The sequence below is a fragment of the Pristiophorus japonicus genome, chromosome 12 (genome assembly GCF_044704955.1).
Source record: "Pristiophorus japonicus isolate sPriJap1 chromosome 12, sPriJap1.hap1, whole genome shotgun sequence".
Lineage (NCBI taxonomy): Eukaryota > Metazoa > Chordata > Chondrichthyes > Pristiophoridae > Pristiophorus > Pristiophorus japonicus.
This window is the reverse complement of record NC_091988.1, coordinates 157,886,765-157,905,722: the sequence shown is the minus strand read 5'-3', so window position 1 is coordinate 157,905,722 and position 18,958 is coordinate 157,886,765. Positions and strand designations below refer to the sequence as shown.

At 53.5% G+C, this 18,958-nt stretch overlaps 1 protein-coding gene across 1 annotated transcript in view; it reads left to right on the top strand.

The window, feature by feature from the left end:
• Positions 1–18,958, top strand: part of ctnnbl1 (catenin, beta like 1) — a 248,412-nt gene that overhangs the window by 30,955 nt on the left and 198,499 nt on the right. Inside the window, exon 3 of the mRNA XM_070894879.1 lies at positions 3,512–3,579. Within this exon, the coding sequence (XP_070750980.1) occupies positions 3,512–3,579 (68 nt within the window). The remainder of the gene's footprint in view (positions 1–3,511; positions 3,580–18,958) is intronic.

The window sequence follows — 18,958 nt, the reverse complement described above, 5'->3', positions numbered from 1 at the left end:
CCCCACCCAAGCCAGTGGCACTCGCTAATGAGTTTTCAGTTTTGAATGCAGGGAAGGGTGATGACTCTGAGGAATGCAGTAAGAATCAAACCACGGTAGATTTGACTGCACACACAGGAAAAAGAAAGAGTAGAAATGCAGTAGTCATATGGGACTTGATAGGGGCATAGACAGGCGTTTCTGTAACCGCAAATGTGATTCCCAAATGGCATGTTGCCTCCCTAGTGCCAGGGTAAAGGATATCACCGAGTGGGTGCAGGACATTCTGTGAGGGGAAGGAGAACAGCCAAAAGCCATTGTCCATGTTGGAAGCAATGACATAGTTAGAAAAAGGGTTGCGGTCCTTTCGGCAGAATTCAGGAGCTATAAAAAGATTTTTAAAAACACGATCTCAAAGGTAATAATCTCAGGATTACTCCCAGTGCCACGTGCTAGTGCCTATAGAAACAGGAAGATAGTGTAGGTAAATGTGTGGCTGGAGAAGTGGTGCAGGAATCAGGGTTTCAGATTTTTGGGGCATTGGGACAAGTTCTGGGGAAAGGGGCACGTGCAAAAGATTCTTGAGATGTTAACTAGTATTGTTGGGGAGTATTTAAACTAATTTGGCAGGGGGAGGGGAATCAGAAATGAGATCAGAGGACAGAGAGGTATATACAGCAGTAAAATTAGAAATATCCCAAAAATTGCAAGGACCAAATTGATAAAGGAGATATTAATTTATGAATGTCAATGACTGATAAGGTTGTTGAGCTGCAGGCTCAAATTGCTACATAGGATAATTATATGATTGCATGAACAGAGACATGCTCAAACAAGACCAGGAATGGGTTCTTAATATTAGTGATTGGCAAATATTCAGGAATGACAGAGAAGGAAAAAGACAAGGGGGCATGGCAGTATTGATTTAAGGATGATGCAGTTCTAAACCGAGGAGATATACTAGATGGTTTTAGGACTGAATCTACTTGGCTTGAGTTGAGGAACAAAGGGGCAACTGCTACATTGCTGGGAGTTTTTTTTATAGAGCTCCACAAACAGTGAGAAGGAGATGGCTGAACAAATTTCTTGGCAAAATTCAAAGGCATGTAACAAAGATAGATCATTATCCTAATATAGACCAAATAAGACATAGTACAATACTATGAGCAGGAAAAGAGAAATTTGTACAGGCGAACTTTCTTGTTTAATATGTCTCCAATCCAACAATGAAGGAAGCAGTGTTGGATCTGGTTCTGGGAAATGAAGTAGGTCAAGTGGTGTGTGTTTCAGTAGGAGATCATCTAGCTAACAGTGACCACAACAGAATCTATTATTATGGACATGGTAGCAGGGAACTTAGAAGATAATAATATTGGGCAGAGGCAACACTGATTTATGAAAGGGAAATCATGTTTGACAAACCTGTTCGTTTTTTGAGGTTGTAACTAGCAGAATAGATAAACCAGGGGTCACAATCTCAGAATAAGGGGCCACCCATTTAGGACTGAGATTAAGAGAAATTTCTTCACTGAGGGTTATGAATCTTTGGAATTCTCTACCCGAGAAGGCTCTGGAAGCTCAGTCGTTGAGCATATTCAAGACAGAGATCGATAGATTTTTGGATATTCAGGGAATCAAGAGATATGGGAATAGAGCAGGCAAGTGGAGTTGTGGTGGAAGATCAGCCCTGATCTCATTGAATGGCAGAGCAGACTCGCGGGGCCAGATGGCTCCTATTTCTTACGTTCTTACAACATAATTCAGTTTAGAGTAATTATGGAAAGGGACCAGAACATATCAATGGTACAAATGCTCAACTGGGGAAGAGCTAATTTCAATGATTTTTAAAATAGAACCTAGCTCAGTTAGATTGGCAAAGGTGACTGCAGGGTAAAGCAGCAATAGAAGGCATTCAGGGAAGAGGGCATTCAGGTACAAACTAAGCATATTCCTTTGAAGGGAAAAGATAGAATATCCAAAGCTAATGCGTGCTGGATGACCAATCAATAAATGTTAAAATAAAACAGAAATGGGAGATTTATGACACATGTCAGGAGCAAGATTCAGTTACTAACCAGGAAGATTATGGAACGTACAGGAGGCAAAGAGAGGTTATGAGAAAAGAATAGCAGAGAACATTAAATTGAACCCTAAAACATTTTATAAACATATTGGGCTAGCTTTTTGGGGAAAACGGTAGCTCTATGCCAAAATTACCGTTTTCGTTGTGCTACCATTTTTAGGCCAAACTTTCGTCCTTTACGTCGGTAAAGGAGGCGTTGCACGACGATTCGCGGTACAAACGGCGAGTTTTGGCAACTTTAGCCGGGAGCGCTGCGAGAGAGACCTTGGGAGGGGGTAAAAAAAATTTTTTTTAAATTAAAAATAATATTCCCAAAAACATTCACAAAACTCTTAGCTACTAAATCGCTGAAAAATAATGTTAAAAATTAAAACTTTAACTTACCTTTTTTGCAGGTTTTCATACTTACCGCTGCTGACAAGGCTGTACTGACAGGTTTGGCGTACGGGTCAGGAGAGTGCCGAAAGTATGCTGCAAACGCACTCTGCGTCATTGCACATTGGCGCACCTCACCCCAACTGCTGCAAAGAGGTACCCAAGGATCCCGCTGACCGGGTTTTTGCTGTGGAGGGTCAAATCGCGGCGCAAACCTGGCGCAAATCCGACCCATAAAGTGCAAGCGGTTTGCTAGAGAAAATTTGGGGCATATTAAGGATCCAAAGGAAAATCTTCATGTAGAGGCAGAGGACTTGGTGTCATATTTGACCCCGAGATGAACTTTCAACTACATGTCCCGCTGTCATTAAGACCGCCTATTTCCACCTCAGTAACATCGTGTGACTCTGCCCTTGCCTCAGTTCATCTGCTGCTGAGACCCTCATCCTTGCCTTTGTTTCCTCTAGACTTGACTATTCCAGCGCACTTCTGGCCAGCCTCCCACATTCTACCCTCCACAAACTTGAGGCCATCCAAAACTCTCTTGCCCGTATCCGAACTTGCACCAAATCCCATTTACCCATCATCCATGTGCACGCTGACGTACATTGGTTCCTGGTTAAGCAACGATTTTAAAATTCTCATCCTTGTTTTCAAATCCCTCCATAGCCTTGCACCTCCCTATCGCGGTAACCTCCTCCAGCCCTACAATCCTGCCAGATATCTGTGCTCCTCCAATTCTGGGCTCTTGAGAATCCCTGCTTTTAATCGCTACACTAGTGGCCGTGTCTTCAGCTGCCAAGGCCTTAAGCTTTGGAATTCCCTCCCTAAACCGCTCTGCCTCTCTACTTCTCTTTCCTCCTTTAAAATACTCTTTAAAACCTACCTCATTGACCAAGCTTTTGGCTATCTGCCCTAATATCCTTCTGTAGCTTGGTCAAATTTTGTTTGATAACTCTCCTGTGAAGCTCCTTGGGACTTTTTAACTATGTTAAAGGCTCTTTATAAAGACAAGTACTCATTGTTGTTGTGGCTAAAGTATTAAATGAGTACTTTGCATCTGTATTCCTAAAGGAAGCAGATGATGTGAAGGTTACACTAAAAGAGAAGGAAGTTATGGACAGGATAATAATAGAGAAGATGTACTAAAAAGATTAACATTACTGGAAACTGGTAAGTCACCTGATCTGCTGGAATGCATCCTAGCTTGCTGAAAGAAGCAAAAGTAGAAATGGCAGAGGCATTTGTCACTCCTCATTAAATACAGGAGTAGTGCTGGAAAACTAGGGGGTTGTTAATGTTATACCACTATTCAAGATCCACGACGCGGCCCTGGACAACGTAGACCATTTCCCTACCTCGGGACATTGGCGACGAGATTCAACACCGCCTCCAGTGCAGCCTTCGGCCGCCTGAGGAAAAGAGTGTTTGAAGACCACGCTCTCAAAACTGCCACCAAACTCATGGTCTACAGGGTTATAGTAATACCCGCCCTCCTGTATGGCTCAGAGACATGGACACCTCAAGTCGCTGGAGAAATACCATCAACAATGCCTCCGCAAGATCCTGCAAATCTCCTGGGAGGACAGCCTCACCAACGTTAGCGTCCTCGACCAGGCCAACATTCCCAGCATTGAAGCACTGACCACACTTGATCAGCTCCACTGGGCAGGCCACACTGTTCGCATGCCAGACACGAGACTCCCAAAACAAGCGCACTACTTGGAACTCCTTCACGGCAAATGAGCCAAAGGTGGGCAGAAGAAACGTTACAAGGACACCCTCAAAGCCTCCATGATAAAGTGCAACATCCCCACTGACACCTGGGAGTCCCTGGCCAAAGACCGCCCTAAGTGGAGGAAGTGCATCCGGGAGGGCACCGAGCACCTTGAGTCTCATCGCCGAGAGCATACAGAAACCAAGCGCAGGCAGCAGAAAGAGCGTGCGGAAAACCATTCCCCCCCCCTCCCCCCACTTTCCCTCAACGACTATCTGTCCCACCTGTGACGGGGACTGTGCTTCTCGTATTGGACTGTTCAGCCAGATAAGGACTCATTTTTAGAGTGGAAGCAAGTCTTCCTCGATTCTGAGGGACTGCCTATGATGATTCAAGAAAGAGAGAAGGATAAACGAAGAAACTATAGGCCAGTCAACCCAACATCAGTGGTAGGGAAGTTACTGGAAACCATTATCGGAGACAAAATTAACTTTCATTTGGAAAGGCATGGGTTAACCAAAGAGAGCCAGCATGGATTTGTTAAAGGTAAATCATGTCTGACTAATTTGATTGAAGTAGATGTTAGATATATATGGACTTACGGAAGGCATTCAACAAAGTGCCACACAGGAGGCTTATTAAGAAGATGGAAACCCATGGATTTAAGGAGAAAATGGTGGTATGGATACGAAATTGGCTCAGTGACGGAAGCAAAGGTGGTGGTGGTGGATGTTTTTCAGACTGCGAGATGGTTTGCAGTGGTCTCCAAAGGTCAGTTATGTGTCCATTAATCTCCAATTTTTATAAGTGACCTCGTCTTGTGTGTAGGGAGCAGCATTATAAAGTTTGCAGATGATAGGATCTTGGCAATGTAGTAGATAGTGGTGAGGATAGTTATAGACTTCAGGATGGTGAAATGGGCAGAAGCATGGCAGATGGAGTTCAATGCCGAGAAGTGTGAAGTGATGCACTTTGGGAGGACTAGCATGGAATGACAATATACTATAAATGGCATGATTTGAAGTGTGTAGCTGAGCAGGGAAACCTTGATGTCCTTATACACAATCCTTCCATGTGGCAGGGCAAGTTGATAAGGTGGTTAAAAACCATATGGATTACTTGGGTTTATAAATAGAGGAATAGAATATAAAAGCACAGAGATCATGCCAGAACTTTATAAATCACTAGTTAGGCCTCAGCTGGAGTATTGTGGAAAGGTGTAAAGACCTTAGAAAGGATACAGGATGCTATCAGGGTTTACCAGGATGTTACCAGGGATGAGGGACATCAGTTATGAGGAGAAGTAAAAGTTAGGACTGTTCTCCTTGGGACAGAGAAGGTTAAGAGGTGACCTGATATCGGTTTTCAAGATGATAGATCATGATGGAGAAAAACAATTCCCTCTGGCGAGTGGGTCAATAACCAAAGATCATAGGTTTAAAATCATTGGCAAAAGATATCGAGGGGAGATAAGAATTGTTTTCAGTGAGTGTTGTCAGGATCTGGAACGCTCTACCTGAAAAGGTGATGGAAGCTGATTCCAAAAATAATTTTAAAAGGAAGTTGGACAGGTACTGGAGCTTACAGGGTTACAGACAAAGGCGTTCAATTTTCCTGGGTCATTTGCGCCGTTATTTTGGCACGCGCTGTTTTTTCTGGCGTAATTATTTAATTCAATGTTTCCTCCTGGAATCTGCGCCAGTGTAACTGCTTTAGTTACGATTTTTCTACATTAGTTTTTTTTTGACGTCGTAGGGGCCCTCATGTCCGCCAGTTTTCAGCATTTTTTGCAGTTTCCCCCCAAATTTTTTATCCTAGGTCGGCGTATCTGGCCACTCCCGAAAAACCTTCTGGTAAGTTAACAGAAAGCAGCGCACATTGAAAAATCGTTGCTGAAATGCACCATTGTTTTTCATTGAAGTTTTTGAGGGAGTCTCTAACACTTAAATAACCATAACTTTTTTCAACTTTTTTTACCTTTCAACGGAGTACATGGAAGTTTCTTGGATTTCTGAAGTTTTCTTTTTTTTTACTCACATGCCACCATCGAACATCTTCAAGCAAGGCTGGAGGGGGCGGGGGCGGGGGGTGGGGGGGTGCGTTGTAGCATCGGCCATCAGAATCGGCCCTGCGCCCAGTCACTGGCTCGGGGCTTGGCTGGAAAACAAGCCTGGGGTGGGGGTGGGGGTGGGGGGGAGGAGGGAGAGGTAGCGATCGGAAGGCTTCTGCACTGAGCCCGGGGAGGGAAGTGCCGATCGGAAGGCTTCTGCCCTGAGCCCGGCTGCTGCACTGGGCACAAGACTGCAATGAGTTTGGGTGAGGCGGGGGGAAAGAAGGAGAGAAGGCACAAGACTGCAATAAGTTGGGGGGGCGGGATGGACAGAAGTCCATATATACAGACCTTGGAGAGAGAGCACAAAGAACCTGTCCTGCCTGCTGTGTTAATAATGGAACAAATAATGAAAATAATTCAGATTTAATGTAAAATATATTTTATACAAAAGTTTATCAAACAGTGAACTTAACTTTAATAAAATTATTCTTGTATCAAACTTTAAAGTTTTCAGTTAAGATCACTTACTAACTTTTAAACTTGTAAATTTACATAACTTACAAACATCTTGTAACTGTTGTTTTAAAATTAAAACAGTAACAATAATAACAACAGCAGCAAAGAAAGGCTGCACCCATCTCTCCTCCACCTTATTCTAAGACGGCCCGCCGCGCTTGTTCTTGGTGACTCTACCACCCCTGCCCGCAGGCGGTGACGCAGTGTTTCTAGGGTTGGTTGGTACCAAGCTTATTCTTTCTAAGATCTCCGGTAGTGCACACCTGTTGAAGTGGGGTGGCAGGCAGCAATGTGGAGGGCCCGGCTTGGGACTCTTCAGAGGCTGGTGTGGGGATTGGAGTGGGAGTAGCAGTTGATTCTATCAATTGGCACGGGGTCTAGGCGTGTTCCCTTATTGCAGCAAGTAACTCCAACATACCATCCCTCATGTGCGCTGACAGTGTCTCAATGACCTGTGACATTCCTCCCCTCGTGTTCAGTGATAATATTTGCCCCATCTCTGACATTCCCTCCCTGATGTTCACTGACAGCTCATCACCTACCTGTGACATTCCCTCCCTCATGGTTACTGACATCGTTCCCATTTCTCGTGAGATTGCTGTTACTTCTCCCGACAATCCCGCTACCTCATCACCCACCCCACTGATGCTGTCCAGGAGTGATTGCGTAAGGTCTCCCCACTCATTGCCATCATCTGAAGCACATCTGTTAGATCCTGCACCTCAAGAGAGTGCGGTCGAGCTCTCCTTCCCCTCCTCCCCATGGGTGTGGCTTGCATCCCAACACTGGGACCCGCAACCTCAGAAGGTGGGGCCCTGGATGTGCCTTGCTGCACCACACCAGTGGGACCCGCAGCCTCGGACATTAGTAAACCAAGGAATGTCCCACCAACACTCAAACCACTAGTCACGGTAGGGGCTGGCACCTCGATGGGCGGCATCTGCACCTCCACCAAAGCCAGTAAAACAGTGGGGGCTTTACTCATCTCCATCCCCTACCCCTCACCCCCATGGTCTTGGTCTGGAGGGTAGGATTGAAAGATGTTCTCCTCTATGCTTGTCCTCGTCTGAATCTTCTGCATCATCAGGAGCAACTGAGGCCGAAACTTAATGGGCCCAAGTTTCCACATGATTTGCGCCTGATTTTTAGGAGCAACTGGTGGAGAACGGGCTATCTTAGAAATCGCAATTCTCCACATTTTTTTCTGCAGTTATAGTGAGGTAGAACAGTTCTACTTTAGAACAGAATTTTTTCTTCAAAAGGGGGCGTGTCCGGCCACTGACGCCTGATTTCAAAGTTTCCACAGTGAAAACGTGCTCCAAACTAAAGTAGAATGGAGCAAGTGAAGATTTTTGTAGAACTGAAAAAACCTGTTCTACACATTAAAAAATCAGGCGCAGGTTACAAATTAGGCGTCCAGAACGAGGGGGGGGGTGGGGAAGGGAAGTCATTAAATTCTACAATCAATCCTTATTTATACTTCTACAAATATTATACAAATAAATCCAACCTGAATAAGCATTTATAAGCAAAGAAAAGATTAAATAAACCATCTTCCTACCTGTGTGAAAGTGCTTCAGCCATCGTTCGAAGGAAACCGCCGTTTTTTGCCGCGCAGGGGAGGGAGGGGAAGGAGACAGCGGCTTGTTGCTGCGCAGGGGAGGGAGGGGAAGGAGACAGCGGCTTGTTGCCGCGCAGGGGAGGGAGGGGAAGGAGACAGCGGCTTGTTGCCATGGAGGAGAGGGAGGGGAAGGAGACAGTGAGAAGGAAAGCCTCAGTGCTGATGTGCTGATGGCAATGTGATTTTATTAAAAAATGTTCAAAAATTAAACAGCTACAAAGAACTACAAAAATGGCCGAGTGCCAATGTTTTCTTCACGCTGAGCATGCGCGAACGCTCCAACGCGCACGCGCAGCATTGCCGGCAGGAAAAAAACTAATTTAAATAGTACCCGCCCCCTCCCACTTACAAAATCGGCGCGAGTGCAAACAGACAAGGAGCTGCAAAGCGTTCGAGAATAGCGCGTTTTTTTTCTGGCGCCGTTTTAGGCGCGAAAAACGGGCGCCCAGCTCGGAGGGGCGCCCGTTTTTTATCCTGTGGAAACTTGGGCCCAAAAAGTGGTATTTTTCGCCTTTTGGAATGGACAGGTAAACGTGGTAGGCAGACAGCACACACATTTTCTGGTGTGCAAGACCGCAGTACAATGATAATGATCAGTCCTGTAGCACAACATAGCTTGCATATCATGCAAAAAAAATTCAAACCTCAGTTCATAGGAGATGAAAGTTATGCTTATGGAAAGTGCTATTTTAAAAATGTTTAAATGAATAGTGAGAGTTGGAAATGAGCTTAAATTGTAACAGTGGAAGTGTATTGGTGTTAACTGACATGTTTAAAAAAAAAAGTGTATGCCGTGCGGATAATAAGACCATTTAAAGGAAAACTAACCTCGGCTTTCTTGTCATGAAGCTAAGCTACTCTATGTTTCCTGTACGGTTTGAGCCTCCAATAGGGCCAACGGGTATCCTGAAGACCGATCTGAAGTTAGATCTATCTTTTTATGCTGACTTTGATATACATAAGCGTATTGTTAATAAACACATGAAAACACAGCAGTGTGCAGACTGGTAACAGGGTATGGGTTTCACGTGTTTGTCGTATCAGCAGGCACTGCTGTCCTACTTTTCCAGACAACACTTTTTATCTGTAGAATTATCTGAGCTACTCAGCATGAACATGCCACTGGCAAAAGCTTCAGCATTTCTGCAGAAAACTGAGTGGGAGAAATCGTGACGACACACACCCCGTTAACCTGCAAGAGATTGGCTCCTAGCATAATGCCTTTCTGAAAACTGTTGGCATGCAGGTGTTTTCTTCTTATCAATTTAACGTGCTTGAGTTAATGATATAAAAAATAAATCTTGCAAATAGAAAGCAAAGAGAAATCCCTGCAAATGTCATGATTTTCAAGTTGCCTTGCCAACTGGCAGATTGTTGTAAAGCAGTGCAGTTGACAAATTTAATGCTTCAATGAATGCAAAAGTGGAGCTCATTGTGAAACAAAGAATTAGAGATAAGGAAGACATGCCAGAAATGTAATTTTTAGTGCTGTATGCTCTGGTTACTTAGCAAGTAAGCTGGTATCTGAAAGCAATTTCAATAATTTGAGCCATCATGGTTCTCTTCCTTCTGCTGGTTTACTGGTCACTGTTCGCTGAATCTTAATGAGTGGGCTTCTTGCTTCTTTAGGGGTTAACTTTCCCCAAGGCCCTTGCCGCCCAGAAAATACCGCTAAGGTTCATCAGGTAACGCCGGCGAAAGTTTCCTCTAATTAGCTAATTAAAACTGCCCGGCGAGAAAATGGTTCTTGCACCAAGATTCTCGGTAGTTTCTGGGAGGTTACAGCCAAAAGTAGCGAGAACAGGCGGTTCTTAAAATTAAAAAAAAATTTACTCCGCGGCTGCGGTTGGGCCTAGGGAGGGGGGAGAAACTTAAAATAAAATAAAAAGCAAAAAAAAACATTCCCAAGATTTTAAAGCTAACCGCTGTTTTACAATTAAAAAAAAAAAACCCCTTCAACTTGCCTTTCTTTGCCGAGTACTCACCTACCGCCCTGTTTCAGGCTGCTTCTGGGGGCGGTTTCCTCAGCGATCTGGACGGGCTTCTGTTGAGGCCAAACTTCCATCCTGGCACTTCTCGGTGCACGTTGGCAGTTTGTTCCCGGCGGGCGTTTCGAGATGTGGGCGGTCCATTTAAAAAGTAAGGGGGAAACTTTCGCCGGGCAGTTTCTCTCTCAAAAAACAGCTGTACCGCTGAGAAAATCGCCGAAAATGAAGGCAAAAGTCTCCCCCTTAGAATGTTACAGCACAGAAACAAGCTATTTTCCCATTAAGTCTATGCTGAAAAATGTTTCCACTCTAATCCTTCATTCAGGTCCAGTGAATAAAAACTGTAGCCTCTCATTCCGAGTAATATTCTAGTGAATCTACATTGTACCTTTTTCATTGCCTGTAAAGCCTTCCTGTAGTGGGTTGCCCAAAACTGTATACAGTAGTTCCATTTCAGCCGAAATAAAGTCATGCACAAGTTAAGCACGACCTCTTTGCTTTAATAATCTGTGCCTCGAGATACAAAACTATTAATTGTTTGCCATTTTTATGGCATTAACGACTTGCACTGCTACCGTTTAATTCCCTTTTGTTTTGTATTCACAGTCCTTATGTTCTCTACTTCCAATTTACCATTTAAGATGAATTTCCTTTCCTTACTTTTATTTGCAGAATGTATCACTTCACATTTTTCTGCATTGAATCCCACCTATTTGCCCTGCTTAGCCTACCTGTGTTCTGCAGTCTCAATTTCTGTCACAATTGTCTGTACAATTTGGTGTCATTAGGAAATGTGGATATTGTTCCCTCAATTCTAAGTGCTAATCATATATATAATAAATAAAAGCACATTGAGCGAAGACTCTTGTGAAACACCACTTGTCATGTTTCCTATTCCAAACAACTTCCTTTCATGCCTACATTTTGCTTTTTGCTCTACAACCACCTCCCAATCCATGTAAATGAATTCCATATACCATTTTTCTTGCCGTGAGACCCTTAAGTGGCAGTTTATCAAATGCTTTTTGATAATACATATAAACAACATACTGTGTATTTATTATATCTTTCCTCTCTTAGGGCCCAAGTTTCGAGCCGCGCCTAGAACGGCGCAGTCCCGACCTGGACGCCCGTTTTTCACGCCACAAAGTGCGCCTAAAAAAACCCTCCAGATTCTCCACCTTCCTGCAGGTCTTATGGCCCTCGGCGCAGCGCAGCACGAGTTGTCGAGGGCGGAGCCAGGTCCCTGCGCTGAAAACAGTGCCGGGACATCTGCACATGCGCGCTACAGTGGGCGCGCATTTGCAGTAGCTCCAGGCGCCCAAAACTGTGGGAGGGGCCCGAAGCACGCAGCTCCTAGCCCTGGCCGAATGGCCTCACTGGGGCTGCGTGAATAAGGCTCCTCTCACCCGACCGGACCCGACCCACCCCCCGCTCTCTCTCCCCCTCCCCCCTGGCTCCGCCCCCCCCGCGACTCTCTCTCCCCCCCCCGCGACTCTCTCTTCCCCCCCCCCCCGCGACTCTCTCTTCCCCCCCCCCCCGCGACTCTCTCTTCCCCCCCCCCCCCGCGACTCTCTCTTCCCCCCCCCCCCCCGCGACTCTCTCTTCCCCCCCCCCCCGCGACTCTCTCTTCCCCCCCCCCCGCGACTCTCTCTTCCCCCCCCCCCCGCGACTCTCTCTTCCCCCGCGACTCTCTCTTCCCCGCGACTCTCTCTTCCCCCGCGACTCTCTCTTCCCCCGCGACTCTCTCTTCCCCCGCGACTCTCTCTTCCCCCGCGACTCTCTCTTCCCCCGCGACTCTCTCTTCCCCCGCGACTCTCTCTTCCCCCGCGACTCTCTCTTCCCCCGCGACTCTCTCTTCCCCCGCGACTCTCTCTTCCCCGCGACTCTCTCTTCCCCCGCGACTCTCTCTTCCCCCGCGATCTCTCTCTTCCCCCGCGACTCTCTCTTCCCCCGCGACTCTCTCTTCCCCCGCGACTCTCTCTTCCCCCGCGACTCTCTCTTCCCCCGCGACTCTCTCTTCCCCCGCGACTCTCTCTTCCCCGCGACTCTCTCTTCCCCCGCGACTCTCTCTTCCCCCGCGACTCTCTCTTCCCCCGCGACTCTCTCTTCCCCCGCGACTCTCTCTTCCCCCGCGACTCTCTCTTCCCCCGCGACTCTCTCTTCCCCCGCGACTCTCTCTTCCCCCGCGACTCTCTCTTCCCCCGCGACTCTCTCTTCCCCCGCGACTCTCTCTTCCCCGCGACTCTCTCTTCCCCCGCGACTCTCTCTTCCCCCGCGACTCTCTCTTCCCCCGCGACTCTCTCTTCCCCCGCGACTCTCTCTTCCCCCGCGACTCTCTCTTCCCCCGCGACTCTCTCTTCCCCCGCGACTCTCTCTTCCCCCGCGACTCTCTCTTCCCCCGCGACTCTCTCTTCCCCCGCGACTCTCTCTTCCCCCGCGACTCTCTCTTCCCCCGCGACTCTCTCTTCCCCCGCGACTCTCTCTTCCCCCGCGACTCTCTCTTCCCCCGCGACTCTCTCTTCCCCCGCGACTCTCTCTTCCCCCGCGACTCTCTCTTCCCCCGCGACTCTCTCTTCCCCCGCGACTCTCTCTTCCCCCGCGACTCTCTCTTCCCCCGCGACTCTCTCTTCCCCCGCGACTCTCTCTTCCCCCGCGACTCTCTCTTCCCCCGCGACTCTCTTCCCCCGCGACTCTCTCTTCCCCGCGACTCTCTCTTCCCCCGCGACTCTCTCTTCCCCCGCGACTCTCTCTTCCCCCGCGACTCTCTCTTCCCCCGCGACTCTCTCTTCCCCCGCGACTCTCTCTTCCCCCGCGACTCTCTCTTCCCCCGCGACTCTCTCTTCCCCGCGACTCTCTCTTCCCCCGCGACTCTCTCTTCCCCCGCGACTCTCTCTTCCCCCGCGACTCTCTCTTCCCCGCGACTCTCTCTTCCCCCGCGACTCTCTCTTCCCCCGCGACTCTCTCTTCCCCCGCGACTCTCTCTTCCCCCGCGACTCTCTCTTCCCCCGCGACTCTCTCTTCCCCCGCGACTCTCTCTTCCCCCGCGACTCTCTCTTCCCCGCGACTCTCTCTTCCCCCCGCGACTCTCTCTTCCCCCGCGACTCTCTCTTCCCCCGCGACTCTCTCTCCCCCGCGACTCTCTCTTCCCCCGCGACTCTCTCTTCCCCCGCGACTCTCTCTTCCCCCGCGACTCTCTCTTCCCCCGCGACTCTCTCTTCCCCCGCGACTCTCTCTTCCCCCGCGACTCTCTCTTCCCCCGCGACTCTCTCTTCCCCCCGCGACTCTCTCTTCCCCGCGACTCTCTCTTCCCCCGCGACTCTCTCTTCCCCCGCGACTCTCTCTTCCCCCGCGACTCTCTCTTCCCCCGCGACTCTCTCTTCCCCCGCGACTCTCTCTTCCCCCGCGACTCTCTCTTCCCCCGCGACTCTCTCTTCCCCCGCGACTCTCTCTTCCCCCGCGACTCTCTCTTCCCCCGCGACTCTCTCTTCCCCCGCGACTCTCTCTTCCCCCGCGACTCTCTCTTCCCCCGCGACTCTCTCTTCCCCCGCGACTCTCTCTTCCCCCGCGACTCTCTCTTCCCCCGCGACTCTCTCTTCCCCCGCGACTCTCTCTTCCCCCGCGACTCTCTCTTCCCCCGCGACTCTCTCTTCCCCCGCGACTCTCTCTTCCCCCGCGACTCTCTCTTCCCCCGCGACTCTCTCTTCCCCCCGCGACTCTCTCTTCCCCCGCGACTCTCTCTTCCCCCGCGACTCTCTCTTCCCCCGCGACTCTCTCTTCCCCCGCGACTCTCTCTTCCCCCGCGACTCTCTCTTCCCCCGCGACTCTCTCTTCCCCCGCGACTCTCTCTTCCCCCGCGACTCTCTCTTCCCCCGCGACTCTCTCTTCCCCCGCGACTCTCTCTTCCCCCGCGACTCTCTCTTCCCCCGCGACTCTCTCTTCCCCCGCGACTCTCTCTTCCCCCGCGACTCTCTCTTCCCCCGCGACTCTCTCTTCCCCCGCGACTCTCTCTTCCCCCGCGACTCTCTCTTCCCCCGCGACTCTTCTTCCCCCGCGACTCTCTCTTCCCCCGCGACTCTCTCTTCCCCCGCGACTCTCTCTTCCCCCGCGACTCTCTCTTCCCCCGCGACTCTCTCTTCCCCCGCGACTCTCTCTTCCCCCGCGACTCTCTCTTCCCCCGCGACTCTCTCTTCCCCCGCGACTCTCTCTTCCCCCGCGACTCTCTCTTCCCCCGCGACTCTCTCTTCCCCCGCGACTCTCTCTTCCCCCGCGACTCTCTCTTCCCCCGCGACTCTCTCTTCCCCCGCGACTCTCTCTTCCCCCGCGACTCTCTCTTCCCCCGCGACTCTCTCTTCCCCCGCGACTCTCTCTTCCCCCGCGACTCTCTCTTCCCCCGCGACTCTCTCTTCCCCCGCGACTCTCTCTTCCCCCGCGACTCTCTCTTCCCCCGCGACTCTCTCTTCCCCCGCGACTCTCTCTTCCCCCGCGACTCTCTCTTCCCCCGCGACTCTCTCTTCCCCCGCGACTCTCTCTTCCCCCGCGACTCTCTCTTCCCCGCGACTCTCTCTTCCCCCGCGACTCTCTCTTCCCCCGCGACTCTCTCTTCCCCCGCGACTCTCTCTTCCCCCGCGACTCTCTCTTCCCCCGCGACTCTCTCTTCCCCCGCGACTCTCTCTTCCCCCGCGACTCTCTCTTCCCCCGCGACTCTCTCTTCCCCCGCGACTCTCTCTTCCCCCGCGACTCTCTCTTCCCCCGCGACTCTCTCTTCCCCCGCGACTCTCTCTTCCCCCGCGACTCTCTCTTCCCCCGCGACTCTCTCTTCCCCCGCGACTCTCTCTTCCCCCGCGACTCTCTCTTCCCCCGCGACTCTCTCTTCCCCCGCGACTCTCTCTTCCCCCGCGACTCTCTCTTCCCCCGCGACTCTCTCTTCCCCCGCGACTCTCTCTTCCCCCGCGACTCTCTCTTCCCCCGCGACTCTCTCTTCCCCCGCGACTCTCTCTTCCCCCGCGACTCTCTCTTCCCCCGCGACTCTCTCTTCCCCCGCGACTCTCTCTTCCCCCGCGACTCTCTCTTCCCCCGCGACTCTCTCTTCCCCCGCGACTCTCTCTTCCCCCGCGACTCTCTCTTCCCCCGCGACTCTCTCTTCCCCCGCGACTCTCTCTTCCCCCGCGACTCTCTTCCCCCGCGACTCTCTCTTCCCCCGCGACTCTCTCTTCCCCCGCGACTCTCTCTTCCCCCGCGACTCTCTCTTCCCCCGCGACTCTCTCTTCCCCCGCGACTCTCTCTTCCCCCGCGACTCTCTCTTCCCCCGCGACTCTCTCTTCCCCCGCGACTCTCTCTTCCCCCGCGACTCTCTCTTCCCCCGCGACTCTCTCTTCCCCCGCGACTCTCTCTTCCCCCGCGACTCTCTCTTCCCCCGCGACTCTCTCTTCCCCCGCGACTCTCTCTTCCCCCGCGACTCTCTCTTCCCCCGCGACTCTCTCTTCCCCCGCGACTCTCTCTTCCCCCGCGACTCTCTCTTCCCCCGCGACTCTCTCTTCCCCCGCGACTCTCTCTTCCCCCGCGACTCTCTCTTCCCCCGCGACTCTCTCTTCCCCCGCGACTCTCTCTTCCCCCGCGACTCTCTCTTCCCCCGCGACTCTCTCTTCCCCCGCGACTCTCTCTTCCCCCGCGACTCTCTCTTCCCCCGCGACTCTCTCTTCCCCCGCGACTCTCTCTTCCCCCGCGACTCTCTCTTCCCCCGCGACTCTCTCTTCCCCCGCGACTCTCTCTTCCCCCGCGACTCTCTCTTCCCCCGCGACTCTCTCTTCCCCCGCGACTCTCTCTTCCCCCGCGACTCTCTCTTCCCCCGCGACTCTCTCTTCCCCCGCGACTCTCTCTTCCCCCGCGACTCTCTCTTCCCCCGCGACTCTCTCTTCCCCCGCGACTCTCTCTTCCCCCGCGACTCTCTCTTCCCCCGCGACTCTCTCTTCCCCCGCGACTCTCTCTTCCCCCGCGACTCTCTCTTCCCCCGCGACTCTCTCTTCCCCCGCGACTCTCTCTTCCCCCGCGACTCTCTCTTCCCCCGCGACTCTCTCTTCCCCCGCGACTCTCTCTTCCCCCGCGACTCTCTCTTCCCCCGCGACTCTCTCTTCCCCCGCGACTCTCTCTTCCCCCCGCGACTCTCTCTTCCCCCGCGACTCTCTCTTCCCCCGCGACTCTCTCTTCCCCCGCGACTCTCTCTTCCCCCGCGACTCTCTCTTCCCCCGCGACTCTCTCTTCCCCCGCGACTCTCTCTTCCCCCGCGACTCTCTCTTCCCCCGCGACTCTCTCTTCCCCCGCGACTCTCTCTTCCCCCGCGACTCTCTCTTCCCCCCGCGACTCTCTCTTCCCCCGCGACTCTCTCTTCCCCCGCGACTCTCTCTTCCCCCGCGACTCTCTCTTCCCCCGCGACTCTCTCTTCCCCCCGCGACTCTCTCTTCCCCCGCGACTCTCTCTTCCCCCCGCGACTCTCTCTTCCCCCCGCGACTCTCTCTTCCCCCCCGCGACTCTCTCTTTCCCCCCGCGACTCTCTCTTCCCCCGCGACTCTCTCTTCCCCCCGCGACTCTCTCTTTCCCCCCCGCGACTCTCTCTTCCCCCCGCGACTCTCTCTTCCCCCGCGACTCTCTCTTCCCCCGCGACTCTCTCTTCCCCCCCCGCGACTCTCTCTTTCCCCCCCCGCGACTCTCTCTTCCCCCCCCCGCGACTCTCTCTTCCCCCCGCGACTCTCTCTTTCCCCCCCCGCGACTCTCTCTTCCCCCGCGACCTCTCTCTTTCCCCCCCCGCGACTCTCTCTTTCCCCCCCCCCGGCGACTCTCTCTTTTCCCCCCCGCGACTCTCTCTTCCCCCCCCGCGACTCTCTCTTTCCCCCCCCCGCGACTCTCTCTTTCCCCCCCCCGCGACTCTCTCTTTCCCCCCCCCGCGACTCTCTCTTTCCCCCCCCCGCGACTCTCTCTTTCCCCCCCCGCGACTCTCTCTTTCCCCCCCCCGCGACTCTCTCTTTCCCCCCCCCGCGACTCTCTCTTTCCCCCCCCCGCGACTCTCTCTTTCCCCCCCCGCGACTCTCTCTTTCCCCCCCCGCGACTCTCTCTTTCCCCCCCCCGCGACTCTCTCTTTCCCCCCCCCCGCGACTCTCTCTTTCCCCCCCCCGCGACTCTCTCTTTCCCCCCCCCCGCGACTCTCTCTTTCCCCCCCCCGCGACTCTCTCTTTCCCCCCCCCGCGACTCTCTCTTTCCCCCCCCGCGACTCTCTCTTTCCCCCCCCCCGCGACTCTCTCTTTCCCCCCCCCGCGACTCTCTCTTTCCCCCCCCCGCGACTCTCTCTTTCCCCCCCCCCGCGACTCTCTCTTTCCCCCCCCCGCGACTCTCTCTTTCCCCCCCCCGCGACTCTCTCTTTCCCCCCCCCCGCGACTCTCTCTTTCCCCCCCCCGCGACTCTCTCTTTCCCCCCCCGCGACTCTCTCTTTCCCCCCCCCCGCGACTCTCTCTTTCCCCCCCCCGCGACTCTCTCTTTCCCCCCCCCGCGACTCTCTCTTTCCCCCCCCCGCGACTCTCTCTTTCCCCCCCCCGCGACTCTCTCTTTCCCCCCCCGCGACTCTCTCTTTCCCCCCCCCGCGACTCTCTCTTTCCCCCCCCGCGACTCTCTCTTTCCCCCCCCCGCGACTCTCTCTTTCCCCCCCCCGCGACTCTCTCTTTCCCCCCCCCGCGACTCTCTCTTTCCCCCCCCCGCGACTCTCTCTTTCCCCCCCCCGCGACTCTCTCTTTCCCCCCCCCGCGACTCTCTCTTTCCCCCCCCCGCGACTCTCTCTTTCCCCCCCCCGCGACTCTCTCTTTCCCCCCCCCGCGACTCTCTCTTTCCCCCCCCCGCGACTCTCTCTTTCCCCCCCCCGCGACTCTCTCTTTCCCCCCCCCGCGACTCTCTCTTTCCCCCCCCCGCGACTCTCTCTTTCCCCCCCCCGCGACTCTCTCTTTCCCCCCCGCGACTCTCTCTTTCCCCCCCCCGCGACTCTCTCTTTCCCCCCCCCGCGACTCTCTCTTTCCCCCCCCCGCGACTCTCTCTTTCCCCCCCCCGCGACTCTCTCTTTCCCCCCCCCCGCGACTCTCTCTTTCCCCCCCCGCGACTCTCTCTTTCCCCCCCCCGCGACTCTCTCTTTCCCCCCCCCCGCGACTCTCTCTTTCCCCCCCCCCGCGACTCTCTCTTTCCCCCCCCCCGCGACTCTCTCTTTCCCCCCCCCCGCGACTCTCTCTTTCCCCCCCCCGCGACTCTCTCTTTCCCCCCCCGCGACTCTCTCTTCCCCCCCCCCGCGACTCTCTCTTCCCCCCCCCCGCGACTCTCTCTTTCCCCCCCCCCCGCGACTCTCTCTTCCCCCCCCCCGCGACTCTCTCTTCCCCCCCCCCCGCGACTCTCTCTTCCCCCCCCCCGCGACTCTCTCTTTCCCCCCCCCCCCCGCCTCTCTCTTCCCCCCCCCCCCGCGACTCTCTCTTCCCCCCCCCCCCGACTCTCTCTTCCCCCCCCCCCCCCCCGACTCTCTCTCCCCGCTCTTTCCCCCCCCCCCCCGCGACTCTCTTTCCCCCCCCCCCCGCGACTCTCTCTTTCCCACCCCCCGCGA